This window comes from Dunckerocampus dactyliophorus, chromosome 19 (assembly GCF_027744805.1).
Source record: "Dunckerocampus dactyliophorus isolate RoL2022-P2 chromosome 19, RoL_Ddac_1.1, whole genome shotgun sequence".
NCBI classification, from domain to species: domain Eukaryota; kingdom Metazoa; phylum Chordata; class Actinopteri; order Syngnathiformes; family Syngnathidae; genus Dunckerocampus; species Dunckerocampus dactyliophorus.
Genome location: NC_072837.1, coordinates 14,351,316 through 14,379,201, shown reverse-complemented (window position 1 = coordinate 14,379,201; position 27,886 = coordinate 14,351,316). Strand labels below are relative to the sequence as shown.

Genomic DNA, 27,886 nt, shown 5'->3' with positions numbered 1-27,886 from the left:
TATTACTAGAAATTACTTGTATTGAAGACACTGTAAATAAAGGTATTTATTAAAAGTTTAAACAGAACAAAGCGCAGATGTGACCCCACCCACTTGTGTGTGTGTGTGTGTAGAGGCAGTAAACAAGCCTCCTATCAAGAAGGGGGGCAGGGGCAGAGTGGTTGGCTCCTTTGTTGTTGCTGCAATTTGTAATGTCCATCATAGACCAGGTGACACATCTTCCTGTTGGGGGGGGGGCAGGCAGACAAAGAAACTAGTTAATTCCTCGCTGCTTTCTGTGGCAGCGGCCATGACGCTCCGTCTGCCTGTGTGATTGACGGGGGTGGGGGGTGGGGGGTGGCCTCAGCTTACCCGTGCACGTGCAGGCTGCAGAGAAGTCAACACGTGCACTCACTCTCACACAAAAGCGGGACAAAGCCAGCATGACGGAGGACGGGGGAGGTCCCAGTTCCAGTTCACCGAGGTCATTAAAAAAAAAAAGTATTTGGATACATACTGTATGACCAATTAGCAGTCATAATGGATACTAGACTTTTAGTTTAGCAATGATGATGGTGGTGGCTTACCGAAAGATTAGCTAGCATAGCAGTTCTCACAGAAAGAGATCATCATCAACTGACTGTCACACACACACACTCACACACACAAACACACACAGAACTAAACAGTGAACAGTCTGCTGCCATGGATACGATCAGCTTAAGCATCAGTTTTGGTCTTAATGGTATGTGTATGTGAGGTAGAAAGAGTGAATGTAATGCAATGTAAAATGTGAAGAGGTGAGTCTTTGTTCAGGCTGCAGTGGCCTCATTTGGCCTACAGAGGTCTTTTCAGGAAACAGTTGCATGCTGCCACTGTTGCTAGGCAACACTGTTGTTCTGTTGCCATGGCGGTGCTACAGCGCTGCATTACCTCAAATGACCTCGTACTGCGTTTATGTCGTCACAAGTTTGTTTCTTCTGAGGCGTGACCTCCTAGTCCTGGGGGGAGTTCCCATCACCCCGGATGTCCTCTTCCCTGAGCATTGTCCCGGGGCCGTCCTGTTTCTGAGGAGACGTCTCTCCATGCTCAGCACTTCCTGGTAGAGGTGAGCGGGGCTGACCTGCAGCAGGAAGCTGAAGAGCTTCAGCAGCCACACGAAGGAGCGCGGGAGCGTCGCCTCGACCACCGAATAATGGCTGCCACACTTCCTGTGGAACAGACCACCTCATCAGGACCACCTGACTCCTCATGTCAGTCTCAGGAGGACGGGGTGGAGGTCTTACCGGGGGTCACAGGGTCTGAGCGGCACGTGCCAGTATGTGAAGTTAACAGGAGTCAGCACTTCCTGTTTCAGGGTCACGACAGCCTTCAGAGTGTTGTGATGCAGACTGGGACCATCGGCGCCGTCCTCGTCCCCCCAACAAAACCTGAAAGTGGACGGAGCCGCAGGGGGGGCCTGGGCAGGCTGAGATGACAATCTCTGGAAACATAGCTGGAGCTGCTCGGCAACTCCTGCACACAGACACGCACACGCACACACATGAATTTTCTGAGGTTGGTTGTTGCCTTGCTAAACGTTCTGCATCTTACTTTTCTTTTTCATGACCACACATTTATGCTTCCTGTTGGGGTAAAGGGGCGTGGCCTTCCACTGCTTCCTGTTGGATGCACACAAACAACAAGATGTTGCTAACGGTGTTGGTGGTCACATGACGAGGCAGCTCACCTGGCGACGTCCTGGTGTCGTGTGTGCTCAGCCCGCAGCAGAGCGGCGTGCAGCAGCCGGTACCACCTCCTCAGGTTAAAGTGGTCATGTGACACGACTCCATCAGCCAGGAGGTTATGTTCTTTGGTGCCAGCATCATTTGCAAAATCCCTGAAGGTCGCAGCAACGTCAGTGTGTGTAAAAAGACGGCAACAGGAAGGGACATCAGCAGAGGGAGCAGGAAATGGAATCACCACTCTGTGCGGTCGTCCAGGCCGAAGACGAGCTTCATGGTGACGATGATGAGGGCGGCGGCCTGGACGTCATACTGAGGCAGTGTATAGCGGCGTGAGGGATCCACCGTGTGCAGCGCTGCCTCCGCCATGCCGACACGCTCCATCAGCACACACACCCAAGGGTGGAGCTCATCTGGGGGGAGGTATTTATGTGAAGCTGTGAGATGCCGTTGCCATAGTTACGTGATGACAAAACATCAGCGGTAACAGTAAGTCAGCCTTAGTGCAGACGTACCGGGCAGGTTGGCGTCACTCAGGTAGCGCAGGCTGAGCAGCACAGGATGCAGCAGGTCCCGTCGGCCGATTGGAGGAAAAGCGGGAAGTTGCAGGAAGCGTGCAAGGGCCTCAGCCTCCCTGTGCAGGCTGCGGTGTGAGGGGACGCTCTGCGAGGAGACGAGGCGCCATCAGGACACAAACGACTGATGCAGGACAAAAAAAAATAACGTGCAGCCACAGACTTGGACTCTAAAGATGAGTGCATCCGGGCCGTCCAGCTGCATCTCCTTAGGAAGTTCCTCGTAGACGTTGACATACGGCACGTGTCCTTCGCTCACCAGCCTGGAGACATTGTCCACACATTCTCAATATTCTAATAGCGGTCTCAAACCTGCGACTTGACATGGAACAGCAGTGACAATGCAGCCTGCGAGGTTTGAGCTGCGCCAATGTTGCTCATAAAAAGGAAGTAAAATAAATAAATAAATAATTAATTAAAAAGGAAGTACAGTATAATCCTCTACTGAACTAACAATAAACAAGAAAAGTAGCTATTGGCTATCCTAGGAGATGATGTCATTGGCTAATTTGCGTATTGTTTGCATATGATGTTGTAAGAGATGCATAACCTCGTAAGAGAGACTAAAAAGTGAGTCGTAGCACCTTAATTCTGTTTAGAACTACAAATAAACTTGATTCTTAGTGTGTTAATTTCAAATTGGCCATCACTTCACAAAAATAATTGTAATATTTTATCTCGGCCAGCACATCTCAAAATCTAGACGGCGTAATAATTACATCAGGACTTGCCTCCACTTATTATCTTGCAGTTAGCACTACCTGTTTAACTTATCACACATTGTTCTCCCATCACACGTTCTGACACACTGACAGATAAGTGAGTCCCAATGAGGCTTGAGTGTAATGAGTAGTAATTTAATAAAGATTAAGAAACATTTACGGCATTGGCGCTGACAACTTGTGACTTCTTTGGTGTGTAAAAGACGTCCGAGCTGCACCCGCTGCAGCTCAGTGAGAACAGAAACTGCAGATCAATACGTGCTTTCACTTTTAAGACCCCAAATACCAGAAAACTCTCCAACTACAGCAGAAAAAGTAGCTAGATTTGTCGCTAGTTGCTTTTGAGAAAATGTCGCCAAGAGGGTTTGGAATGTCACAAGATTTGTCACCAAGTATCCACACAGCATAGACAAATTAACAGGGGGGGTCACTAAACAAAACACTTCATACAAACGCAGTGCGAACAAAAAACATGACAGCATAACATGTAACAGGTGAATAAACACATACAGGGTAACTACTACTATGGAGAATAATTAACTCTAAACACACAGGTTTTACAAACCAAGTATCACAATGCATGCTGGGAGCTGGCATCACTCCAGATTATGGTTGTGACAAAATATCTGTATATCGAACTATCGAAATATTAAACCCTACTATGGATTATCGGTACCTTTCACCATCCATCAATCCATCTTCTACTAATTACCAGAGGTCGGGTTACGGGGGCAGCAACGTAAGCATGGAAGCCCAAACTTCCCTCTCCCCGGCCACTTAGTCCAGCTCCTCCCGGTGGATCCGGAGGCGTTCCCAGGCCAGTTGAGAGACATACAGTAGCCTCTCCAACGGGTCCTGGGTCTTCCCCTAGGCCTTCTACCGCTCGGGCATGCCCTGAACATTTCCCCAAGGTATGACCGGGGTCAGAGTTTGGTTCGCATTGGCGGCAATAAGTCGGACCCTTTTCCAGTCAAGGTTGGACTCCGCCAGGGCTGCCTTTTGTCACCTTTCACAATGTATTGTTTTATTATTATTATTATTATTATTATTATTATTATTATTATTAAAATACAGTCACCATCAACTTCTATCACCAATCCTTCTCAGTGAGTCGAGTGAGCATTTTTTACATGTCATCTTGGAGGAGCTCTTCACGACAGCAGCGGAAAATTGGGCATAAACCACAGAAGAAGCAGAAAGGGCTTTTATAGCATGACTTTACAGTATGGAAGAAGTGTCTATTGATTGATTGATTGATTAAAGTTTAACGACACTATCAACACAAAGTGTCATGTAAGTGTCTGGAGCTTAATATGTAAAGTTATTAATGACAAGGCTTGTTTCTCAGAAGTGTAATCTATCAATTTAATTAGGAAGTAAGGCTTGTAAGATAAAAAATGTGATCTACTTTTTCGGGAAAAATTCCCTACTCTTTTCGAACAGAGAAGCACGTTTTTTTAACGTGCAAATGGTGTGGCTCTTCTTTACACGGGACCGACGGCTTAAAGTCTCCTCTGTAAGACTAGATAATGAATAAAATGGCCTGCCAAAGGGCCTGTTTCCATTATCTAAAACCTAATAAAAAGATTTAATTCTTTCAGAAACTCTATGATGCATGATCGCGAAACTTCGCTGAACAAGGTTTTCAGATCAGGAACATTATAAAAATTGACACGGATGTGAGCAAACTCAATGCATTCAAGAAGGATATGAGAGAGTACAATTACATGATATACAACGAGGAGGATTTTCTAATGCAAGTAAATAGGAGCGTGATAAGCGTGAATGACCAATTCGAATACGAGTCAGCACAATGTCTTCCCGTCGCTTAGCTAAAGGTGTTGTAGTATGGGATTCGATTATACAAGTAGGCTGATGTTGGTAGAGTTTATTACCGGGATTTAAATCCCATGACGCTTGCCACTTTATTTTTATGTATTCATTCATCTTTGGTTTTAGGTCTGGATAAGGTATCTTCATTTCTGTTACAGCCATATTAAGGGCCTGTTTTGCTAACATATCGGCTTTTTCATTCCCTTTGATACCTATATGGCTCGGTATCCAAACGAAAACTCCCAGTTTAGACAATACACCGACTTTGTATAATGATTCTAGAAACTGCACAATATAGGGATGTTTAAGATCTCTACATTGTAAAGCCACTAGACTAGACAGAGAGTCTGTGAAAATAAAATGTTTTCCATCAGTGTTTTGTATAATACCCAAGGCCATTTTCAAAACCAACAACTCGGCAGTGTATATGGAATCACTGTCTGGCAATCTGACCTGTTCTTTTATTGTGCCACTAATACAGGCTGATCCTACTTTATTGTGATCTTTTGATCCATCTGTATAGATAGCATGGTAGTTCCTGTATTTGTGTCTTATTTCTCCAAATCTATCCAGGTAGACCAGATCACTTGTAACGCCCTTTTTGAATGTTGTTAATGTCAAGTCAATTAAAGGTTCACTGATCACCCAAGGAGGAATATTGGGTACTAAGAATAGAGAAATATCAGTGGTACAAAGAACTTGCATTAGAGCTTCTCGAACACGAAAGCCAAATTGTTTGATGGAAGATGGTTTAAGGTTATAAAAACCCACGTATTGTGGTCTGAAGGTATGTTCATACGTTGGATTTAATGGGTTATTTTTAATTTGATTGCATAGTTAAGAGATAGTTTTTCATATCTTAAATGCAGAGGAGGCTCATTTGCCTCCACATACAAGCTTTCCATAGGAGAAGTACGAAACGCTCCAAGGCAAATTCTAAGTCCTTGGTTTTGTATTGGTTTTAACTTCTAAGATAGGACTTTCGAGCAGAGCTATAAACTGCACAGCCATAATAAAGTTTTGGTCTGACTATAAAGACCTATAGAGACGTAGCAGGACGGTGCGATTCGCACCCCAATCCATTTTAGATACTACCTTTAAAAGGTTTAAGGCTTTATGGCATTTTTGCCTCACATGATCAATATGAGCCTTAAAGGTTAGCTTGTTATCAAATACCAGGCCAAGATATTTTGTTTGTTGGGTAACCGGGATGACAGAACCATTTATTTTAATTTCCGGGTCAGGGTGTAAAGACCTTTTATTGCAGAAGTGAATGCATACCGTCTTTGTTCTTGAGAAGCGAAAACCATTTTCATCAGCCCACTTTTTGATTCTATTTAGGCACTTCTGTAAAGTTGTTTCTATGGTCAGCATATTCTCCGAAGGACAAAAAATACAAAAGTCGTCCACAAACAATGATCTGTCGAACCGAGGAGTGACAACATCCACAATGTTGTTGATCTTTAACAAAAACAAAGTAACAGAAAGTATGCTACCCTGAGGAACTCCCATTTCTTGATTGTATAATTCTGAGAAGCTCGATCCAAAGCGAACTCAGAACACCCGACTACAAAAAACGTTTTTCATGAAAATCGGCAGAAGAAGTGTCTAACAAAAATACGACACACAGGCGGCACGACACATGCGCAACCACCCCGTTCATCACCACGCTCACAGAGAAAACTGTGTCTAGTAAGAGAAATGTTAATTTTTCTATTCTTTTTCCCCCCCTTGTCATGTCCAGCCAAAGGGGCAAATAGTAATGTTGATTAAGATGCCCTTACATGCTAAACAGATTTGTAAGATACTCCAAAAAGTATAAGATACTGCAAATTTCGAGCAAACAGACCAGAGAACGAGGGGATAAAGAAGAGAAAAGGACACTTCATGCAGCCCAGCCTCACCTCCAGCGGCCACCAGGTAAACTGAGTTTGAGACCCCTGTTGTAAAACCTTCCAGGGCTGAAGTGGTCTTTACCTGAGCAAGTCACCCAGTGTCAGCGCCTGGCGGCTCCAGACCAGCGCCAAGTGGATCAGAGCTAGAGTCTTGGTCATGCTCATGCGATCGCGTCGTGGCCTGAGGCGAGACGTCAGATAGGCGGCACCGTCCAGAGAGCATGTGGACCTATCGCTGCAGCTATCTGCAATCAGTGGTCAGACTTTAGGGTTCAAGGCTTTAAAGTTCTGGCGGATTGGGCCCGTGTGCAGACCTGCTTGCGATTCAGCTGTGCTAGGTGGGTCCGTCTCGCCGCCTGTCTCACTGGCAGACAGGAAGGACGACTCTGCCCCGCTTTCTATATCCGACTCCTCGGCTCGCTGAAGATGACAAGCTGACACGTCAACCATGGGCCACATGCACCTGCTGATCATGTGGCTCGTAGGCCGCCTCACCACTTTGAACATGCTGCTCCTGACGGGAGCGTGTGTGTATGCCAGCCGGCTTGTCTGCAAGAAGCGTCGCCACAGCTGCCACAACACGTCGTCCTTGAAGGGCGGGTCCACGCCCAACTCTAGCAGTGCGCTTGCTTGCTTCCTCAGAATGAACTGGAAGGCTTCACACACCATCCACTGACGACCTTGCTCTGGACACACACACGCCAAACATGGACACCCGTGAGTGAGCATCGCTGCGGTGCTCCAAGCTTCACATGACCACAATGAACTGACCTCGCTTCTTTGTGCGGCTCCGCCGGCTGATGGTGGAGACTTGGGACGTTCCCTGCGCGTACACCTGCGAGTCCACCTCGCGGGTTCTCTGTGCATAGAACATTTAATGAACAGAGCGACACTGCCCTCCAATGGCCAACAAACACATTGCATCCAATTTCTTTCAGTGTGGCTCACACTACTGATCTGTACTAATAAGTCTGGATACACTATTGGTCAATGACTTGTGAAGCCACGCGGCCGCCATATTACCACTCAGAAGAAACACTTCTCGGACAATGACTTATGTGAGAACTTGTGAGTTGTTAAGTCTGTTGTTAGTTTGTTACCCACTCACACTAAATGCAAGGTTAGTCTTCAGACTAACCTCACACAACAGGTGTGCTTGAGCTTAGTCATAAGGCCTCGGGTATGATCATTTTTTAAATTCGGTCGATATCATACCATACCTGAGTCATACCGGCTTTACTGTACATAGGGGGCCGTGGGGGATATGTAAACAAACAACCGTGACTAGACTACTAAATAATTTGCGGTTGCTTGCAAATATAAAAAAATTTAAAAAAATTTTGTTTACCCGAATTTCAAATGAACCCCCATATGGAGACAATGTTTATATATTATTACATATTATTCCTGTGGTTTTTGTTAAAATATATTTCTATATCAGAAAAGAGGTTATTTTTATTTCATAACACAAACAAAAAAATCAGCAAAATGTTAAATGATTTTAAAACTTGTCCAAAGTCACTCTCTTTTATGATTCATATTTTGCACAGATGAGAGCATAGTGAATTGTATGAAAGTAAAAAAAAAAAATCATGACCATGGATTTCAGTGGAAAAAAGGGATGCTATATGCAGTTAAAATTAAAATCTCTTTCTAGAGGAGTAAAACTATGCATTGCTATAGGGGAGTGCTGAGCCAGGGTGCAGAGTAGAATTTTGTCCCAAAGGCAATGAGAATTGGAAGGGGAAAAAGTACATTTAATATAGCCAAAGATGGAGAATAACGTATCAAATCGTTTTTAAGGGACGAAGGTTGCGTTACTTGAAGGAATGGGAGAATCTCCCCGCTTCTTAATTTAAAATATATATGTTCTGCGAACCTCTTCATCTGCTTTGTGCACTATGTACGCTGTGCGAATGTAGTCTGCTACGTACGAGATGTGAGTGGTAAAATGGCCTCTCTGTGGCCTCAGCGGCTTACACGGGCGCGTGCGAAATGTGGTCTACAGACTTAGTACAGATCAGTGGGCTCACACAGCACCATGTCATGACTGTCATCAGATCATATGATCACGATACGATATGACATAATAATGACAACATGACATCATCATGATCTTTGGTAACTGTTCAGTGGGCGGAGCTTCTGTCATCAGAATGTTGAGATGCTCAGAAGCATGCCTCTGTTACCACGGCGACAGGTGGTGGCTGTTTACCTCAATGACATTGTGGCACGACCTGCAGAAGAAGCGACCTTCTTCAGATACGCCCCAATCCACACATGCGCACTGAGCACACGCCTCACGGTAACCTTGCTAGGAAAAGACACACAGACACACACACAATTTGACTGTGTGAATATGATACTAACACTGAACTGTAAAATTATACAGAATAATCCAGCCTGAACGTATTTGACAAAAAGAAAATGAAGTGATATTTCGCTTTAAATTAGCATTTATAGACACATTTGGAGGTAACACTCGTGGGACATATTGTGCTTGCATCAAATAATCAATCGACTACACAGTATAGCTCGTTAGCTAGCTACATGAGAACATCAGAGCATAACCAGAACGAGGAAGCAGATATAAAATACCGTAAACTCGTCGTCCATTGGCCAGAATAAAAATGTCTTTCTGGAGACAAATATGACACTCAACGGTCTTTGCTCCTCACGTGGAAAAACATTACAGGTCTTCTTCGTCTTCTTTGGTTTCGTCCACTATACAGGAAGTGCTGCCACCCAAAGGTAGACATACAAACTGCAGCCTTCAAGTTCCCTCCGATCGACTCTTTTTGAAAATATTGACTTTTATGTAAAACGTGTACTACATTAATGAGATTATTCTCATACATAGCTACATTTGCAAATTTTGGCGTGAAAAGGAACATTTAAAAATATGAATGTTGATATCGAATTGTTTTGTGTTTATAATTGAGTGTAAACCTGAATGGATATAAATATAAGAACAGGTTTCAGGAGTACTAGTTAGAGCAGTAGTTAGAGATGTCAACAGATGTCAACAGTTGACTGGTAGTTTGTATCTTAAAAGCGGATTTAGATGCTAAAAATAGATCATCCAGATGTCGCTGACACAAGATGGACGACGATTGTTTATTTCACCATCGCTTTATCCACTCGAGGCTTTACACGACCTTCAAACGTCTTCCTTGGCCCTCATTAATAAAATAAAAATGTATAATAGGTTTGCTAAAAAAAAAACAACAACTTTGCAACAAGCGTTTGAGTCACACACCGTCAAAACAACAACACAAATACGATATGGATTTTCAAAATAAAAGCTAAAGGCTGAGTCATAATTTGGAATCACAAAGAAAACGAGCTATCTAATAAGTGGCTGGATACCAGACAAAAAAGTGTGCAATAAAATGTTACTATTGGGCGCTTTTATTCCAATGACGCTGAAAAGCCCTGCTGGTATATGCTTTTGTCGTGAATCTGGGCATACTCACTTCCACTGTGGCGCCTTCTGTCCCACGTAAAGCTTGACTTGTCAGTTGTGCGTCTTCCTGGTTTTTTAAAATGACTTTGTGCTTCACAAAAGAGTCCAACTGCATCGGAAGCAAAATACTTGAAATGTAGTCTCAGTCGTCTTTTCCAAAAACGAAAGTGACTTTTGTGCAAGCAACAACAATCAACATGTTGCTTTTTATTCTTCTGCTTTTCACGCAAAGTGACGCCTCGCCGAAATCAGAAGACCCACAACTCTGTAAGTGTTGATAACATAACTTATACTCACATATAAGTATTCATAACTTATATTTACACATAAGACGGTAAGTGTTTATAACATAATTATATATTATTGTATATAACAACAGATAATGAAGCTATTTTTGTGGAAATGCAATCATGTGATTAATTTCTTTGTGGCATTATGGGCAGAAAGTCACGTGTTCCTATGCTAACATTAAGAACATTTTAAGAATATATTAATATTAACAACTGAAAGAATGAAGAATGTGAATGAAACAATAGTCAACCCAAATGATGTAAAGAAGTTGATTTTTGCTTTTTAAAAGTCAAGTACTTCCTGTTTGCGTGACTTAAACTTCCTGTCCCTCAGCATCCCTCAGGTCCGTGTTGGACAACTTTGACGTGCTGACACCGTCCAGCGTTCACACTCACTCGGTCCGCCGCCGCGACCTTCTCACAAGTCATGTGGAGAAAGAGATCAGTTTCCACGCACTGGAAAGGTGACCTATCAATAACTCTTATTTATAATAATATTAATATTATTCTGATTGTGTTACATGGCGTGTGCGTGCGCAGACACTTCCGTCTGTACCTGAGGACCAACGAGCACATCTTCACTAAAGACTTTCGCACGGTGGTGGTGGACGCTGACGGCGAGCACGGTTACCACGTCAACAGACACCACTTCTTCACGGGACACGTCATCGGTGACGCCTCCCTCCTCAGCCAGAGGGTATCGCCCGTCTTCTTCTTATGCTTCCTTGTCTCCTGTCCTCACAGGGGAAGAGAACTCTCGTGTTCAGGCACGTGTTGATGAGCATGACTTCTCCGCCCACATAGTGACACAGGAGGCGGAGTTTAACGTGGAGGTGAGGCTGACTTTGACGCCCGAAGACGAAAAAACTTTCTGGCAACTTCTTCTTCATTTTCTCCTCCTTGCAGCCTCTGTGGAGGTTCACGGTGCCCTCTGATGGACGCCTACTGGTCTACCGTTCTGACCACATCCGAAATCTCAGCCGAGTGCAGCGGCCATCCGTCTGTGGCTACGTGAACTCTGACCCCCGCCACTTGCTTCCTGAAGGCGTGGGCGCCGTGGAGGATTATGAGGAGGAAGGTTGTTATTTAAAAGTCAATTAGACAAGAAAATGACCAAAAGATCATAGCACTTCCAGTCAGGCCAACTGCTGTAACGTCGCATCCTGTTGTTCAGAGTGCACATCGAGGGCGAGGCGTGGCTTGCACGAGCACCGGAAGAACACGTGTCCTCTGCTGCTGGTGGCCGACCATCGCTTCTTCAAACACATGGGTCGCCAGGAGGAGAGCACCACCCTCAACTACCTGGTAACCTTTCACCTCCGCCATCGCACCTTTTAGCTTCGCCCTCCTACACAGCCGTGACGCGCACACATTTTTCAGATCGAGCTCATTGACCGCGTGGACGACATCTACAGGAACACTTCGTGGGACGACGAGTTCTCCGGCTACGGCGTCCAAATCCAGCAGGTCTTTTATAAGACGTGCGCACAGCGACCTTCAACCTTTCACCCATGCTTGACGTGCTCGTTTGCTTCAGATCATCATCGAGAAGATGCCGACCGCCGTGGCGCCGGGATCGATCCATTTCAACATGGCGGGAAGTCCGGTGGCAGGCCGAGACGTGTGGGATGTCAAGCGTCTTCTGGAGGTAAAGCTCTGATGTGTGCGACATCAGCCATGGCAATGGTTCACTGAGTGTGTGTGTGTGTGTGTGTGTGTGTGCTCATGCAGCAGTTTAGTGTGGACGTGGCAGAGAAGGCGGCCAACGTGTGCCTGGCCCACCTGTTCACCTACCAGGACTTTGACGAGGGCACGCTGGGCCTCGCTTACGTGGCACCCGCCAAACCCGACATCCCCGGCGGTCTGTGCTCCAAAGGTGCGCTGTCACACCCGCCTCCTTTCTGAGCTCTCACCCCCTGCCGCAGCGTCAAGGTGTGTGTGCTCTGCAGGGTGTCCGTCGTCCAACGAGCGCCTCATCTACCTCAACACGGGACTGACCAGCACCAAAAACTACGGCAAGACCATCCTCACCAAGGTGACCTCTCATCTTCCCTCCACACACTAAGCACGCCCTTGCTGACCATCGTCTTGCCACAGGAAGCCGACCTGGTGACCACGCACGAGCTGGGACACAACTTTGGGGCAGAGCACGACCCGGATAATATTCCCTACTGTGCCCCCCGAGAGGACCGGGGCGGCAAATATGTCATGTACCCCATTGCTGTGAGCGGCGACCATGCCAACAACAAGGTGCTACTTCCTGCTTTTAGCTACATGCTTTCTGCCCGCAGTCCAGCACATTCACCGTGTGCGTGCATGCGTGTGTAGGTCTTCTCCAACTGTTCCAAGCGCTCCATTGTGAAGCGTCTGAGGTCCAAGGCGGCATCCTGCTTCAAGGAGAGGACAGTAAACGTGTGCGGAAACTCTCGGGTGGAACTTGGCGAGGAGTGTGACCCGGGCCTGCTGCACATCAAGTCTGACCCCTGTTGCACTGACGAGTGCCGCCTAAGGCCTGGCGCACTTTGCAGGTGAGAGGTCGAAGGAGGCAAGTGTGAAGGTGGTGTGCTAGCTTTGCATGCTAACATTACCGTGTGGGTTGCAGCGACAGGAACAGCGCTTGCTGTAGGAAGTGCCAGCTGGAAGCGGCGGGTGAAGTGTGTCAGGAGCCCATCGACGCCACCTGCAAGGGTCGCTCCTACTGCACAGGTGGGTGCACTGGTGAGGCGCTGGAGGTCCAAAGTGACATCTTCTGTGTCCACAGGGTTCAGCAAAGACTGTCCTCCGCCGCAGAACGCTCCAAACAAAACGTCCTGCTTGGACAACGGCGAGTGTCAGGACGGTGAGTGTGTCCCCTTCTGTCTTGCCGTCCTCAACCTGCAGCCATGCGCCTGCAACGGTAAGACCACGCCCCCCCATTCGCCAGTGTCAACTGCCTGCCTCCATGTGAGCGCCGTCGTTTCGTCTTAGAGACCAACGCTTCCTGTAAGGTGTGCTGTCGTGGAAGCAGTGGTGTGTGCACCCCCTACCGGGACTCGGCTGGTCACTTCCTGTTCCTGCGTAAAGGCAAACCGTGCACGGTGGGCTTCTGCGACGGAGCGGTAAGAAGCGTGCGTGCGCGCGACAGTGGCGCTTGCGTGGCCGATGCCGTGATGTGTGCTGTCTGCAGGGGAAGTGCATGAAGCAGGTGCAGGACGTGGTGGAGCGTCTTTGGGACTTCATCGACAAGCTGGACATCAACACTTTCGCCAAGTTCCTGGCTGACAACATCGTGGGCTCCGTGGTGGCGTTCTCCCTCCTGTTGTGGATCCCCTTCAGCATCCTCGTACACTGCGTGGTGCGTCCCCCCTCCCTCTTAACCTCACATCACACTTTAGGACAGTGTTTGGCTGCGGGACACACCATCACCCCTCAGTGACAAGCGGCGATCCAAATTGCAGAATTTTTTTCAACTCAAACTTCTCAAATATCCTATACTTAAAGCAGGGGTCGGGTTTTTTGGCTAAAGGAGCCAAGAAAGAAGCATATTTTAAACGGTATTACCGTGACAGCCATATTTTTTTAACATAATGTTGTAATACTAAAGCTAACCAATAATATTACTATAATAAGAAAACATTTACCATTCATGCAACTTCTAGTGGTGCACGTTTTTTTGCACGGTAGTCCTCATCTCTTTCTTTTCGTCATCGTATTTGTCAAAAGGGTTTGCTCTGCAGAATTAGCGAGCTGACTATTTGACCAAAGGAGGGAAGTTTACTTCTTGACCTTTCAATGACCTGAGTAGACTACCTCATTATCTGATAATAGTTTTGGTGACGAACTCGGAAAATATAGGAAGAACAGCTGGCATTGGTTCTGGCCACCTGCATTGCGGTAGAAAATGGATGGATGGATTAGAATGCATGACAATGTTTTCTATTTTGAACTTTATTTTTAATTCTGTGATTTCTCTGTTTTACTTTAAAATGTCAGCAGAATTTTTTTTCCAATCGTATTAAGAGTCTGAGAGCCAGACACATTAATCAAAAGAGCCATATTTGGCTTCGGATAGGTTCCTTACCCCTGATTTTTTTTTTTTCGCCTAGGCACAGACACGTGACCGATTGAAAAGAGCTCCACAACCCACTTCCCACTTTTGGGTCCCAACCCACCAGTTGAGAATCCCTGCTTTAGAGGGTCTTCACTGATAATGTTTTGTTTTCCTTCAGGACAAGAAACTGGACCAGCAGTATGAGCAGACCAACAAGTCTCTCTTCTTCCCCAGCGTACGTAGACACGGCCACTACTGTACTGTGGCTCCTCCCACTTCCTTTAACAGGACCTTTTCTCCAGAATGCAGAACTCCTGAGCAGCCTGGAATCGGCCTCCGTGCGAATCTTCAAACCTTCCAACCCGGCCTCAGCTGGCCCACGCTTTCAGGCGTCCAGCCCAGCCCCCCCAGAGAGCCCCCGCATGGCCACCATCAAGGAGGACCCCAGCTTTGACGAGGAGGCGCTGCAGGAGGCATTCGGGCGGCCACAGGGATCGGCACCACGTTCCTTCGAGGACCTGACGGAGCAAAGCGTGCCCGTCAGAAAGCTAAGAGTGCAGCGTCAACGTCACGTGGACGCCAAAGAGACGCAGTGCTGACCAGCCAATCACAGACGCTCAAGCGCTTTGCGTTGTTAGCTCTGTTGCCATGGTAATACACAAAAATGTTTGGATAGCCATCAGAGCAAATGTTTCCTTTAATCAACAAAAAAACATGAAAAAAAGACATGATATCACAGGGTGTGCGTGGTCTCTCAGAGGGGGGGGCAAAGGGCGTCATAGAGCCGATGCACGGCAACTTCCAACATCTCCCTCAGAGACTCATCCTCTCCGCACGTCACGACCTGCAGATCACAGAAGTCAGGTCAACGTAGCTTAGCCTCATTGTGAAGCAGAATTCAGCAGGCGTTGGATTGTTCACCCATAATAGGGAACGTGCTGTTTAGATTGTTGTGAGACAGGTTAGTTTTACGCTACTGACGAAATGTTGTTGCAATAGTAATCCTGCTAGTTACCAGCTAATGCTAAAAGTGCTGACAATGCCAATGATTGACACTTACTCTGCTCTCCGGGTCCACGATTGCTGACACGCCGTCCACACTGATCATTACATGTTTGTCATCTTTGAAGTGGACACAATCGTCTCCGAACATGTCGCTACACACACACACACACACACACACACACACACACACACACACACACAGTCATTGGTTCATCTAATTATAATAAACGGTTGACAACATCCTGTCTAGATGCTCTGTTTCAATAATCTGACGGACTACAATTAGGACCAGGATGAGACTCACTGCAGCATGAGTTCCAGCCTCTCAATGAAGACTTCCTGGTCAAAGGTTTCTGGCCGAGCGTCCAGAACTGAAAAGCAAGCAAAGGTTTGGTGTCAAAAGTCAGGAAGATGTCAAGGGGCGGCGTGCTACCTTCACTGACTTTTCTGAGCGTTGGGGTTGGACTGGACCTCCAGCACCACCGTGGTCACCACGTCGGCGTACATGTCATTCAGCGGGTTGGCGAGCCACTGAGGAAACAACACAACGGTTTGATTGGCAGCTGCAATGACATGCTTCCGCATTCGGGTCGCACCTCCAGCAGAACCATGCCGCCTTCATGGACCAGAGTGATGTTCTTGAAGATCCTGAAGGTCATCTTCTCTGCTGTCTCCAGTTGTTCCACATCACCTGAACACATCACATCATGATGCACCAACACGCAGACGCACACATACCCACACACATACACACTGGTGTCTCACCAGCGAGGCATCTGAGTTGTGTGACCAGCAGTGAGATGGGTCCAGTGTAGGGGATGGCTTGTGTTTGTGTGACGGTACCAACGTTCAAGTCTGTGTACTCTGAACAACAAAGCATGTTGACAATGTATCGATTACTCTTGTCTCACACTCACACGTACACACCTGAGAGATCAGAGGGCGTGAGGATGTGGTAGTTGAAGTTTCTCTTGACCAGGATGCCAGACACACGCTGACCCTGAGCACACTTCTTGTCCGCCAGAGAGCCCATCACCTGCAGCAACGCATGGCGGGACATCATCGCCCACTCACTGAGACATCGTCGTTATCAACAACCAACCTTGGCCAGTTTTTCTCCTCTGAAGTTCAGCGTGACGGCCTCCGTGTTCCTCGGGTTGTGGACCTCAATGTGGACTTCGTCATTGTCTTCATACTCCCGAATCAGTGCCGCTTTCAGGCGCGCCATCTCGTTCTGCTCGCCATGGACTAGGATCTGGAAGAGACCTCCAGTTAGCATGTGCACATGCGGCTAACACACGGTCATGCGCTTATCGTCAAGACGGCGACCGGCATTTACCACATGTGGCGGCTTGAGCGCTCGAATGAACTCGCTGGTCTGTTGGTAGTCCGTGTGCGCCGAGAAGGAGATGTAGTCCACGGACATCTTGAGAGGAAGCTTCTGCCCCGACATGGTGTTGATCTCCTCAGGCTCCGTCATGATGTGCTGCAAGAGAAAAGGAAGTGAGAATGATGACGACATGCTCTTCACTGTGGCCGAGAACACACACCTTGGCCAGCGTTCCCTCCACGCAGTAACCAGCGATGATGACGCCGTTCCTCTTATCTGTGCACCAGCTCTCAAACAACTCTCTGGACAAACCGCTTTGCATCATTCCAGGAGATGCCATCACCACGCTAGGACCGATGTCATCAAAATGGTCCATGCTCTGTCACGCACAACAGGATTTATCCACACTATTCTATCTGTCATCAAAAGTCGTGGCAATATCCTGCTTTGTCTGAGAAACACCAGATGGTCTTTTATTTTGACAGGTCTCACTTCCTATTTTCTTCCCGTGTGTGTGCGCACGGCAAGCACTGACCTTCAGGTTGCTGATGTGCTTGAAAACAAATGGATTGTTGACATTGATGGCTTTGCGGATCTTGTCGTTCATGGCGTTGATGTACGTCTGGTAGACGGCCATGCACTTCCTGGCCAAGGACGAGGCGTAGTAGATGGGAATGTCATGGAGCTCTGGGTGGTTCTGCCAGTACTCGTCTGGAGGAGTGAGAAAAGACAAGGAGTCAAGAGGAAGTAGTAGCGAGAGACAGAGACACACACACACACACACACACCTAGGATGAGCAGAAGCTCCTGAGCTCGTCCCAGCGCGAAGACGGGAATCAGACAACGGCCTTCCCTGTTCACGATGTCGTGGACGGTGTTGCAGAAACGTGCCTCGCGCTCCTCCCTCTTCTCGTGGATGTGTGTACCGTAGGTGGACTCCTGAGACACAGCCCATGTGACGTCACGACGGTGACCATCAAATAGGTAAGCATGAGAAGAGTCAGCTGACCGTGATGAGGATGTCGGGTTTCACGCTGGGAATCTCCGCCGCCATCAAGTGTCTGTCCTCCTGACGTGAGAAGTCTCCTGTGTACAGCAACTATTAACAAACAAACACACACACACACACACACACACGTTTGGGAATGCTTGCGGGCCAAACGGAAAATGAAACGGCATGACCTGTTACCTTGACGCCGGCAATCTCGATCATGAACATGGCGGCGCCGAGCACGTGCCCAGCATGGTAACACCAGAACTTAATGCCAGCCACTTCCTTGACCTCGTGGAAGTTGATGGTCTCGATCTTGTCCATGCTCTCCTCCAGGTCCGTCTCTGTGTACAACATGTCGTCTGCCGAGATGTTGCTGCGGGCACAAGGTCACCGTCACCTTGGCTCTTCACTCTACTCCCGCCCCACGGCAGCTCTGCCCACCTGACTTTGACGTAGTCTGACAGCAGCCAGCGGTAGATGGCCTTGGTTGCGTGCGTCATGAAAGTGCGCCCCTTGAAGCTGGTCTTCTGCAGGAACCAGGGCAGAGCTCCACAGTGGTCCAGGTGGAAGCTGAAGTTAAAAGATGAGGTCATCAAGTAGCTTATCCATCACCAAAAACAACCAACAGCGATCAGTAACAGTCGATAAGTGCTACTGACTGGCTGATGAGCAGCAGGTCCACCTCGGCTGGGTCGATCAGGTCGATGTAAGGCAGCGCATCCATGCCCTCAAGGCCCGGGTGGATCCCACAGTCCAGCTGCAACACAACACCCATAGATGATGTTACATGATCAACCATGATGGCTGCAAACAAGGACAGACATAGTGAGTACCATGATCTTTCTTCCTTTAAACTCCAGGATGATGCAGGACCTTCCCACCTCTTGACCTGCCCCACTGGAGAGAGACACGTGCACGAGCACACACGTCGATGAACAGAGTAAAAAAATTTTCAGGTAAACAAGATATGAATGAACATATGACAGACATGGAACTCAAAACGTAAATGACACTTTAAGAAAGAAAACACATACCAAATAAGGTGCCTAGTCTAGTGAAATGAAGAAAGAGGACAAAGAAGTAGTTTTTTTTTGGACTCACAGAGGACGAATGAGCAGCTGATCGCTTTCCTCCGCGGGGACTATTGTCTCTGGTTTGCGTTTCGTTGTCATCTTTAACTGAGTAAGTGCAAAAAATTGATTTAAAAAATAACCAGAATTTAAGACAAGAGGTGAGACTCCGCCATAAGTTTAGCTCAGCATTATTTCCGCTGTTGTTCTTCTTCGTTTGTCCCGGGCGGGACTTCGCGTTCATAGCGTCGTCTTACCGCCACCTTCTGGACGAAATGGCTTCTTACATGCGCTTGTCCAATGATTTGTATCGTACACAAAACACTGTGTAGTTTTTGCTTTGTATTTTATATTAACACAAAGATGAGCGAATAAAGTGAAGATATTTTCTAGTCCTCCTTAGACGTCAAAGTTACGTGAAGTGTTGTGGGCGTGGCCTACAGAGTTAGGTCTGTGGGAAGTTAAGCAAGTGAGACGTCTGCTGGCGCCGAAGGGCGCGCACGGAGGAACCTGACGCGCCTCACCTCAACGGAAATACACCTGAAGACGAATTGAAAAAGTCACGGGAAACACGTAGTTAAGTTTACCGTGTGTGTGTGTGTGCGCGCGCGCGTGCGGGGACACTCCAGGTGTGCACGCCCCACCTGAGGCTGCACTCGTCTCTTTTCCGGGTTCGAACTCTCCACTCAGCTATGCCGGACATGATCAGCGTTACCGAGTTCGTCGGCGAGTGCAATGAAGACTACAAGGCCCCCACCACGTCCAACTTCTCCACGCGGATGTCCCACTGTAGGAACACCGTGTCCGCCCTGGAGGAGGTAAGAGGACAGGACACACCTGTGCCGATTGAATGCAGAGGTCAGGGGTCATGGATGTATGTGCCTGACAGTTTGAAAAAAATAAGTCATGTACAGCTTCACGGGAAGTCATGTGACGCTAACCGTGTTACATCGCAACAGGAAGTACAACTTCCCCCTCCTGTTGCATGCTGGGAGAACGCAATTCTGTTCCTTTCTGTCCACTCATCTTCGCGTGCGCGCGTGTGTGTGTGTAAAGAAATAGGTATATGGCAGTGTGAAGCAACTTGATGATTTCTAATAAAGTAGTCACATGACTGTATCTCTTCAGGTTCTGGATGTGGAGCGCTCAGTCCTGTCCAAACTGAAGAAGGCGGTGAAGGCCGTGCACACGTCTGGTCTGAGTGAGACGCTCACCTTACCCTGCATTCTTGACAAACGTGTTGCCTTGACAACATCATCAAGGCGCACTGCACTCGCACACGCACACGCACACACTTGTTAGAGGTGGTTCCAGCATGGCGGGCAAGCAGTATCTGGCCTGTAAAACATTCCCATCATTCCCACTCGTGTCCCAGCATGCTGAGGGTGCAGCTTCCTTCATCACAACAAACGTGAATAACTGTGTGTGTGTGTGTGTGTGTGTGTGTGTGTGTGCATGTGCGTGCATGGGCAGCGCATGTGGAGCACGAGGAGCAGTACGTGCATGCCATGGAGAAGTTGGGGGACAACTGTGTGTGCAATGACGACGCAGAGGTGGGCTCCGCCTTTCTCAAGTTTGCCGTTTTCACCAAAGAGCTGGTGGCACTCTTCAAAAACCTGGTGAGGATCCACAAAGCCCCCCCATTTGCTGTTGTCATGGCGACGTGTCGATGCAGTGTGACTACCTGTTGTCAGATTCAGAACATGAACAACATCATCTCCTTCCCACTGGACAGTCTGCTCAAAGGGGACCTGCGGGGCGTCAAGGGGGTGTGTCCTCTCATACATGCTAACAGGAAGTGCTAACCAGATGGTTGAGGTCATGTGACATGTCTCCTCAGGACCTGAAGAAGCCCTTCGATAAGGCCTGGAAGGATTACGAGACTAAACTGTAAGCTTCATCTTCACCATGTGCTTTTATTTTGATAGACCCTACTGACCTTGAGTTTTGACCTGTGCAGGTCCAAGCTGGAGAAGGAGAAGCGTGAGCACGCCAAGCAGCACGGCATGATTCGCAATGAATTCAGCGGCGGAGAGATTGCCGAGGAGATGGAGAAGGAACGCCACATGTTCCAGCTGAACATGTGTGAGGTAAGCTCGCCTAGGGGTCGGAGGTCACTCTCAGGGACAAACGGGAAGTGACGTGCGACGCTGTCCTGTAGTACCTGCTGAAGGTCAACGACATCAAAGTGAAGAAGGGTGTGGACTTCCTGCAGAACCTCATCAAGTATTTCCACGCCCAGTGCAAGTATGACGTCAATCATCCTGTTCATGAACTTGTCAATCATCCTGTCACTCCTCCTGTTCGTTGTGCTCTCAGTCATTCTGTCACTCATCCTGTCAATAATTCTGTCAGTCATTCCGTCAGTCGTCCTGTCACTCATCCTGTTCATGAACTTGTCAATCATCCTGTCACTCATCTTGTTCATGAACTTGTCAATCATCCTGTCACTCCTCTTGTTAGTTGTGCTCTCAGTCATTCTGTCACTCATCCTGTCAATAATTCTGTCAGTCATTCCGTCAGTCGTCCTGTCACTCATCCTGTTCATGAACTTGTCAATCATCCTGTCACTCATCTTGTTCATGAACTTGTCAATCATCCTGTCACTCCTCTTGTTAGTTGTGCTCTCAGTCATTCTGTCACTCATCCTGTCAATAATTCTGTCAGTCATTCCGTCAGTCGTCCTGTCACTCATCCTGTTCATGAACTTGTCAGTCATTCTGTCAATCATCCTGTCAATCATTCTGTCAATCATTCTGTCAGTTGTCCTGTCGCTCATCCTGTCACTCAATGTTCATTAACTTGTCAATCATCCTGTCACTCCTCCTGTTAAGTGTGCTGTCAGTCATTCTGTCACTCATCCTATCAATAATTCTGTCACTCATCTTGTCAATAATTCTGTCAATCATTCCATCAGTCGTCCTGTCGCTCATCCTGTCACTTGCCCTGTTAATTGTCCTGTCACCCGTCCTGTTGCTCTTTCTGTCGCTCATCCTTTCACTCATCCTGTTAATTATCCTGCCAATCTCCTGTCAATCATTGTCCATTGTCCTCTCAATCGTTGTCAGTCATTCTGTCAATAATCCTGTCACTCATCCTGTCACCTGTCCTGTTAATTGTCCTGTCACTCATTCTGTCACTCATTCTGTCACTCATCCTGTCACTCATCCTGTTAATTATTCTGTCAATCATTCTGTCGCTCGTTTTGTCACTCTTCCTGTCAATCATACTTTCAATTATCCTGTTGCTCATCCTGTCAATAATCCTGTTAATTATCCTGTCAGTCATTCTTTTAATCATTGTGTCACTAATCCTGCCAATAATCATGTCATTCATCGAGTCACTCGTCTTTTTAATGATCCTACACCATCGTGTCAATCATCCTATTAATTGTCCTGTCAACCATACTGTCACATGAACATGGCGGTCTCAGTTTCTTCCAGGATGGCCTGAAGGCCGTGGAGAGTCTCAAGCCCTCCGTAGAGAAAATGGCGTCTGAGCTGACGGCGGTGAGGATGGCGGCGTCACATGTATTTGACCTTTTAACCTTTGTCTGAGGTGCGTGACTTCCTGTGCAGATCAAACAGACGCAGGACGGCGAGAGGAAACAACTGAGTCAGCTCAGAGACGTCCTCAAGGCGGCGCTGCAGTCGGAGACCAGAGAGGTTGCTGCCTCTGACTTGACGGGCGAGCCGACCAGTAGAAGTCCACGGGGGCGCTAACGGCTGTGTGTGATTTGACAGGAGACCCCGGCCAAGCAGAAGGCTGGATACAGTCTGCACCAGCTGCAGGGGAACAAGGCCCACGGAACCGAGCGTATCGGAGTTCTGTACAAAAGGAGTGAGGGGTGAGTCAACACGCCGGTTCCCACCATTCGGCAGTCAACATGGCCGCCATCACCGTGCTCATAGCAATGTGCTGTGTCGTCTAGGTTGAGGAAAGTGTGGCAGAAGAGGAAGTGCTCAGTGAAAAATGGTTTCCTGACCATCTGCCACGCCACGGTAGGCCACGCCCACTAGCTGCTTTTTTTGTTTGACTCAAACTACCAATCAGGAGGAGGCTCGTCTCACAGAAACATTATAACGCACGAGTAAATGGAGCTTTATTTTCATTCACACCAACACCAATGTTTCCTCTTTCAGGCAAACCGTCCACCTGCCAAACTCAACCTGCTCACCTGTCAGGTGAAGAAAAACCCCGACGACAAGAAGAACTTTGACTTGATTTCACGTAAGCGCCCAACACGACTAGAACACGACTAGACACGACTAGAATACAGTTAGAGCACTTCCTTTCACATGACTAGAATACTAGAACATGGTTAGAACATGACGACAACACACCTGGAATATGACTAGAACAAGTCTAGAACATGACTATGATGGACTAGAACAAATCTGGCACACAGTTAGAACATTGCTGAAAACACAGCTAGAACACAACTACAACAAATCCCTACAGAACAGCTAGAACACAGCTAGACACGACTACAAAAACATTCGTAGCACACAGCTAGAACACGACTAGAACAAACCTGGAAGAGGACTCGAACACAGGCACGGCTAGAACAAATCCCTAGAACACGGCTAGAATACGACTAGTACAAATCTATAATACAAGAAGAGCACATCTGGAACACGGTCAGAACATTGCCGAAACACAGATGGAATACGACTACAATAAATTCCTAGAACTCGGCTATACTAGAACAAACTTGGAACATGGCTAGAACACACACACAACTAGAACAAATCCCTTGAACACAGCTAGAACATGACTAGAACAAAATCTACAGTACGAGTGGAGCACATCTAGAATGCATTTATAACATTGCCTTTCCACAGCTAGAACACAACAACAACAAATCCCTAGAACACCACCAGAGCCCGACTATAACAAATCCCTAGAACATGACTAGAACAAACCTGGAACATGACTAGACTTAGCTAGAACACTACAACAAATCCCCAGAGACAGCTAGACACGACTACAACAAATACCTGGAACACAGACATGGCTGGACAAATCCCTAAAACACAGCTAGAACACGACCAGAACAAATCTAAAACACGATGAATGACCTAACGTGGTTAGAATATCGCCTACATCACGGCTAGAACAAATGTCCGAGGCGTGTGTGGTCTCCCACAGATGACAGGACGTATCACTTCCAAGCAGAAGAGGAGGCAGATTGTCAGCTGTGAGTACCCTGAAGTTTGACTCTTGACTTGTGACGTACCGACCTGTGAGGTTCTGCGTGTTGCAGCTGGGTGTCGGTTCTTCAGAACAGCAAAGAAGAGGCTTTGAACAAAGCCTTCAAAGGAGACCAGGACGAGGGGGACAACATCGTACAGGAGCTCACCAAAGCCATCGTGCAGGAAGTGAAGAAGATCAGCGGAAACAACGTCTGCTGCGACTGCGGCGCTCCTGGTGACCACCATGCTAGCAGCGCTAGCTCTAGTACTTCTGTAGCTATAGAACCGGAGCTTAAGTGCTAACAGTGAGAACGATAACAGGCTTTAAAAAGGTGGATTGTCTTCCTGCAGATCCCACATGGCTTTCCACCAACCTCGGGGTGCTAATCTGCATCGAGTGCTCAGGAATCCACAGAGAAATGGGAGTCCACTACTCGAGGATCCAGAGTCTGGACCTGGACGTCTTGGGAACATCCGAATTGCTGGTGAGTCCCCTTCCCTGTCCACGTGTCCAGCATTAGATGGACTAGTTATGGAACGTGAGCATGAAGGTGTGGAGACCACCAACTCAATGTTTTTCCTCTTTCAGCTGGCCAAGAATGTGGGAAACGCCAGCTTCAACGACATCATGGAGGCGGAGCTTTCTGCAAAGGGCGTGTCCAAACCTGACCCAAGCAGCGACATGTGAGTGAACGTGCAGCATTCCAAAGAACTCTGCGGAGAACTAGAACGATCTGCTTATGCACCACATGTCCAGGCAGACCAGGAAGGACTATATCACCGCCAAGTATGTGGACAAACGATTTGTGCGCCCACTCTGTGCCGATGCCGATGCCCGCATGAAGGTTCTGTACCAGGCCGTCCGCAACCGAGACATCCTGTCCCTCATCCAGGTGTATGCTGAGGGCGTTGACCTGATGGAGGCGGTCCCGCAGGCTCATGAGCACGTAGGATAAATCTTTTCCAGCCTCTTCTTCGCAAATGTCAGCAGAGATGATCATTGTGGTTCTAAATGTGATTTCAGGAGACTGGTGAGACGGTGCTCCATCTGGCAGTTCGCATGGTGGACAGAAACTCGCTTCACATGGTTGACTTCCTGGCTCAGAACAGGTGCAACCACATGATGACTGTCAATGATGGCGCTAACAATGCTAACAATGTTTGTGTATAGCGCAAGCTTGGACAAGCAGACATCCAAAGGAAGCACGGCTCTGCATTACTGCTGCCTGACGGACAACAGTGAAAGTCTCAAACTCCTCCTGAGAGGAAAAGCTGCAGTGGGCATCAGTGAGCGTGCATGTCACCATGCTAACACTCATTGGCTAATGTCAGCGTTAGCACGTTTGCCCCATTATTGTGTGTCTGTGTGTGTGTGCAGCTAACGAGGGCGGAGAAACGCCGCTGGACATCGCCAGACGACTTGGCCACTCGCAGTGTGAAGACCTGGTGAGAGTCTCCCTCACAAGCTGAAGCTAAGCTAGTTAGTAACTCAGGCGATGAAGAGCTATGAGAAGCTAAAGCTAAGCTAGTCAGCAACTCAGGCAATGAAGAGCTATGCTAAGCTAAAGCTAAGCTAGTCAGTAACTCAGGCAATGAAGAGCTATGCTAAGCTAAAGCTAAGCTAGTCAGTAACTCAGGCAATGAAGAGCTATGATAAGCTAAAGCTCAGCTAGTCAGTGACTCAGGCAATGAAGAGCTATGCTAAGCTAAAGCTAAGCTAGTCAGTAACTCAGGCAATGAAGAGCTATGATAAGCTAAAGCTCAGCTAGTCAGTGACTCAGGCAATGAAGAGCTATGCTAAGCTAGTCAGTAACTCAGGCAATGAAGAGCTATGCTAAGCTAGTCAGTAACTCAGGCAATGAAGAGCTATGCTAAGCTAAGGTAGCCTTGTGTTTGCATGTCAGCTGACCCAGGCTCAGACAGGAAAGTTCAATGTGCACGTGCACGTGGAGTACGAGTGGCGTCTTCGTAACGACGACCTGGATGAGAGCGAGGACGAGCTGGAAGACAAGGTAAGATGTATTCAGCAGCTGACGTACCCACGCTGTAAGGGTCCTAACCATGTGACCACACCCCTTACCCTGCTTATCCCCTTCCCCCGCAAGGAACGCCCCCTCAGCTGCTTTGTGGGCGGCGCCGGTGCGGTGGCGGTGCGGGACCGACACAGGCCTCAGGTCACCAGCATGATGATTAGCAATGAGACCTACGGCACCATGCTGGACCTCCACCTGCCTCCAGGACCCACCCCTGCTCTGCCCCCCAGAGGTCCCGCCAGAAGTCAGAGAGCTAAGCTCATCCCCTTATTTTGCACTGCCGCCATCTTCAAGTGTAATTTTATGAAGTGATTTTCAGGACACGGCAAACCTGTTGCCATGGAAACCGTCGGACGACAGCGCTCTTCTTCCGACCCCCCCAACCCGAACGCCACTGAGAGAAACACCTCCGTGTACGGTGAGTGTCACTTCCTGTCTTCCAGCTCCTCTGATGTCACGTGACACCCCACGTTGCCTCTCGCAGTTCTCCCCATGGCTCCTCCCCTTCCTCCTCCACCTCCAGCCAACCAGAGGGCCAGGAGCATGCCCCTCTCGCCCACTGCAGCCGTACCGCCGGGCCTTTCTGTGCCAACGGCCCCGCCTGCTGTTGCGCCGCCCCTTCCCACCCACAGGCACGACACACCCGCAGGACCCACATCACCCAGCAGGTAGGTTCTGGTCTGAAGTGGTCCATACTAGTCTGGACTGGTCTTAAGTGGTCCAAAGTTGTGTGTGACATGTTGGTGTGACATCAGGTCCGCTCCAAAGAGGTCACCTTTTAGAAGAGCTTCAGCACACAAAGGAGGTACACACACACACGGACACACAAACAGTGAACACGTCACATGTGTGCTTGCTGTCATGTGATCTCACGTCATCATTATGTCATCATGCAGCTTCTCAGGTCCAGTCCCCCCCTCCGACACCCAAACCCAGAACCACCTTCAGTGTGAGTACTCGCTCTCCTCACACTGTGTTTGTGTGTTTGTTCCTTAACAGTGTGTGTGTCTGTGTGTGTGTGTGTGTGTGTGTGTGCGCGTGTGCATGCAGACGTCCAGACCCAAAAGGGTGAGAGCCATCTACAAGTGTTTGGCGGACAACCCAGACGAGTTGACGTTTGAGGAGGGTGAGGTGATCGTAGTGGAGGGTGAGGAGGACAGCGAGTGGTGGGTGAGTACTTAGCCCCGCCCCCTCCAAGGCTGATGCGAAGTGTCTCTGATTGGACACGCTTCTGTTGTCCAGGTTGGACACGTGGAAGGAGAACCTGCCAGACGAGGAGTGTTTCCTGTCACCTTCGTGCACTTCATCACAGAGTGACCACGTCGTGGTCGTCCGTGTCCTTCGAGACCACTCGTCTTACTCGTCCTCGTCTTTACGTGTCCATTAACAGCTTTGTGATGTTGTGACTTGTCTCACCTGTTAGTGCCGTTCGCATGCCAGCGTCTGTCACACAATAAAGTTTTGGTGATGTCTCCTGTAAATGTTTGACTTCATGGTGATTGAACAAAAATGACGGCTGTAGCGACCCCCAGTGGTCAGTCGACAGACTGACAGACACTTCATTTACTTAGATTTTATACATAAACGCTAAGGCAGGGGTGTCAAACTCTGCGCACTGCAGGTTTTCTTTCCAGCCAGTCACTAAAGCAGGTGATTTTAATGATCAACACCTTCAGGGCGTGGAACAGCCCAATGCACATGTGTCAAACTCGTGCCCTGGAGGGCCGAGACGCTGCAGGTTTTCT

The 27,886-nt window shown here is 48.1% G+C and overlaps 4 protein-coding genes across 7 annotated transcripts; 2 read left to right on the top strand and 2 right to left on the bottom strand.

Annotated features, from left to right (window-relative positions):
* Positions 1–34: 34 nt before the first annotated feature.
* On the bottom strand, positions 35–9,468 carry taf1b (TATA box binding protein (Tbp)-associated factor, RNA polymerase I, B). 2 transcript variants are annotated; one of them, XM_054762512.1, is made up of 13 exons: positions 9,327–9,468; positions 8,944–9,042; positions 7,500–7,587; positions 7,224–7,414; positions 7,043–7,148; positions 6,811–6,973; positions 2,442–2,541; positions 2,219–2,366; positions 1,942–2,116; positions 1,709–1,858; positions 1,573–1,640; positions 1,266–1,494; positions 37–1,190 (listed from the first exon to the last, which is right to left on the bottom strand). In XM_054762512.1, exons 1-13 carry the CDS (start codon positions 9,342–9,344, stop codon positions 935–937), a joined length of 1,791 nt encoding a protein of 596 aa, XP_054618487.1. In that variant the 5' UTR covers positions 9,345–9,468; the 3' UTR covers positions 37–934. The 2 variants fall into 2 exon arrangements, with proteins under 2 accessions (XP_054618486.1, XP_054618487.1); XM_054762511.1 differs by having other exon boundaries at positions 35–1,190; positions 7,043–7,414.
* A 735-nt stretch (positions 9,469–10,203) lies between these two features.
* On the top strand, positions 10,204–15,774 carry adam17b (ADAM metallopeptidase domain 17b). The gene is made up of 18 exons (XM_054761563.1): positions 10,204–10,461; positions 10,819–10,948; positions 11,025–11,155; positions 11,229–11,317; positions 11,391–11,562; positions 11,659–11,789; positions 11,865–11,951; positions 12,022–12,132; positions 12,216–12,360; positions 12,434–12,519; positions 12,582–12,734; positions 12,813–13,012; positions 13,087–13,190; positions 13,246–13,380; positions 13,452–13,582; positions 13,651–13,818; positions 14,693–14,749; positions 14,817–15,774. Exons 1-18 carry the CDS (start codon positions 10,392–10,394, stop codon positions 15,111–15,113), a joined length of 2,397 nt encoding a protein of 798 aa, XP_054617538.1. The 5' UTR covers positions 10,204–10,391; the 3' UTR covers positions 15,114–15,774.
* cpsf3 (cleavage and polyadenylation specific factor 3) lies at positions 15,194–24,750 on the bottom strand. Of its 2 annotated transcripts, none has more exons than XM_054761565.1 (19): positions 20,853–24,750; positions 19,558–20,779; positions 18,677–18,740; positions 18,503–18,600; positions 18,285–18,413; positions 18,039–18,216; positions 17,859–17,948; positions 17,638–17,788; positions 17,385–17,560; positions 17,070–17,228; positions 16,859–17,005; positions 16,622–16,774; positions 16,447–16,555; positions 16,285–16,383; positions 16,116–16,210; positions 15,963–16,050; positions 15,824–15,890; positions 15,575–15,671; positions 15,194–15,358 (listed from the first exon to the last, which is right to left on the bottom strand). In XM_054761565.1, exons 2-19 carry the CDS (start codon positions 19,614–19,616, stop codon positions 15,269–15,271), a joined length of 2,049 nt encoding a protein of 682 aa, XP_054617540.1. In that variant the 5' UTR covers positions 19,617–20,779; positions 20,853–24,750; the 3' UTR covers positions 15,194–15,268. The 2 variants fall into 2 exon arrangements, with proteins under 2 accessions (XP_054617540.1, XP_054617539.1); XM_054761564.1 differs by having other exon boundaries at positions 18,945–20,779; positions 20,853–24,749.
* Positions 19,351–27,622, top strand: asap2b (ArfGAP with SH3 domain, ankyrin repeat and PH domain 2b). Of its 2 annotated transcripts, XM_054761562.1 has the most exons (28): positions 19,352–19,731; positions 20,042–20,114; positions 20,387–20,532; positions 20,608–20,682; positions 20,754–20,803; positions 20,874–21,003; positions 21,075–21,160; positions 22,347–22,422; positions 22,492–22,578; positions 22,657–22,760; positions 22,845–22,914; positions 23,056–23,143; positions 24,065–24,113; positions 24,180–24,343; positions 24,460–24,593; positions 24,698–24,792; positions 24,866–25,055; positions 25,133–25,218; positions 25,280–25,395; positions 25,487–25,554; positions 26,013–26,120; positions 26,214–26,385; positions 26,461–26,559; positions 26,626–26,809; positions 26,897–26,946; positions 27,038–27,090; positions 27,192–27,311; positions 27,384–27,622. In XM_054761562.1, exons 1-28 carry the CDS (start codon positions 19,606–19,608, stop codon positions 27,456–27,458), a joined length of 2,874 nt encoding a protein of 957 aa, XP_054617537.1. In that variant the 5' UTR covers positions 19,352–19,605; the 3' UTR covers positions 27,459–27,622. The 2 variants fall into 2 exon arrangements, with proteins under 2 accessions (XP_054617536.1, XP_054617537.1); XM_054761561.1 differs by having other exon boundaries at positions 19,351–19,731; positions 20,387–20,682.
* Positions 27,623–27,886: the final 264 nt, after the last annotated feature.

Excerpts from the sequence above, each read along its gene's own strand:
- taf1b (XM_054762511.1), bottom strand. Across the intron at positions 6,974-7,042 it reads CACAGCTGAATCGCAAGCAG|ATAGCTGCAGCGATAGGTCC; the intron begins GTCTGCACACGG and ends CACTGATTGCAG. Across the intron at positions 2,367-2,441 it reads CACTCATCTTTAGAGTCCAA|AGCGTCCCCTCACACCGCAG; the intron begins GTCTGTGGCTGC and ends GTCTCCTCGCAG.
- adam17b (XM_054761563.1), top strand. The coding sequence starts at position 10,392 with ATGTTGCTTTTTATTCTTCTGCTTTTCACGCAAAGTGACGCCTCGCCG. Across the intron at positions 11,790-11,864 it reads GCACCACCCTCAACTACCTG|ATCGAGCTCATTGACCGCGT; the intron begins GTAACCTTTCAC and ends CACATTTTTCAG. Across the intron at positions 13,191-13,245 it reads GGGTCGCTCCTACTGCACAG|GGTTCAGCAAAGACTGTCCT; the intron begins GTGGGTGCACTG and ends CTGTGTCCACAG.
- cpsf3 (XM_054761564.1), bottom strand. The coding sequence starts at position 19,015 with ATGACAACGAAACGCAAACCAGAGACAATAGTCCCCGCGGAGGAAAGC. Across the intron at positions 16,775-16,858 it reads CGCTCAAGCCGCCACATGTG|ATCCTAGTCCATGGCGAGCA; the intron begins GTAAATGCCGGT and ends GGTCTCTTCCAG. Across the intron at positions 15,359-15,574 it reads TCGTGGACCCGGAGAGCAGA|GTCGTGACGTGCGGAGAGGA; the intron begins GTAAGTGTCAAT and ends TGTGATCTGCAG.
- asap2b (XM_054761561.1), top strand. The coding sequence starts at position 19,606 with ATGCCGGACATGATCAGCGTTACCGAGTTCGTCGGCGAGTGCAATGAA. Across the intron at positions 19,732-20,041 it reads CCGTGTCCGCCCTGGAGGAG|GTTCTGGATGTGGAGCGCTC; the intron begins GTAAGAGGACAG and ends GTATCTCTTCAG. Across the intron at positions 20,804-20,873 it reads AAGGATTACGAGACTAAACT|GTCCAAGCTGGAGAAGGAGA; the intron begins GTAAGCTTCATC and ends TGACCTGTGCAG.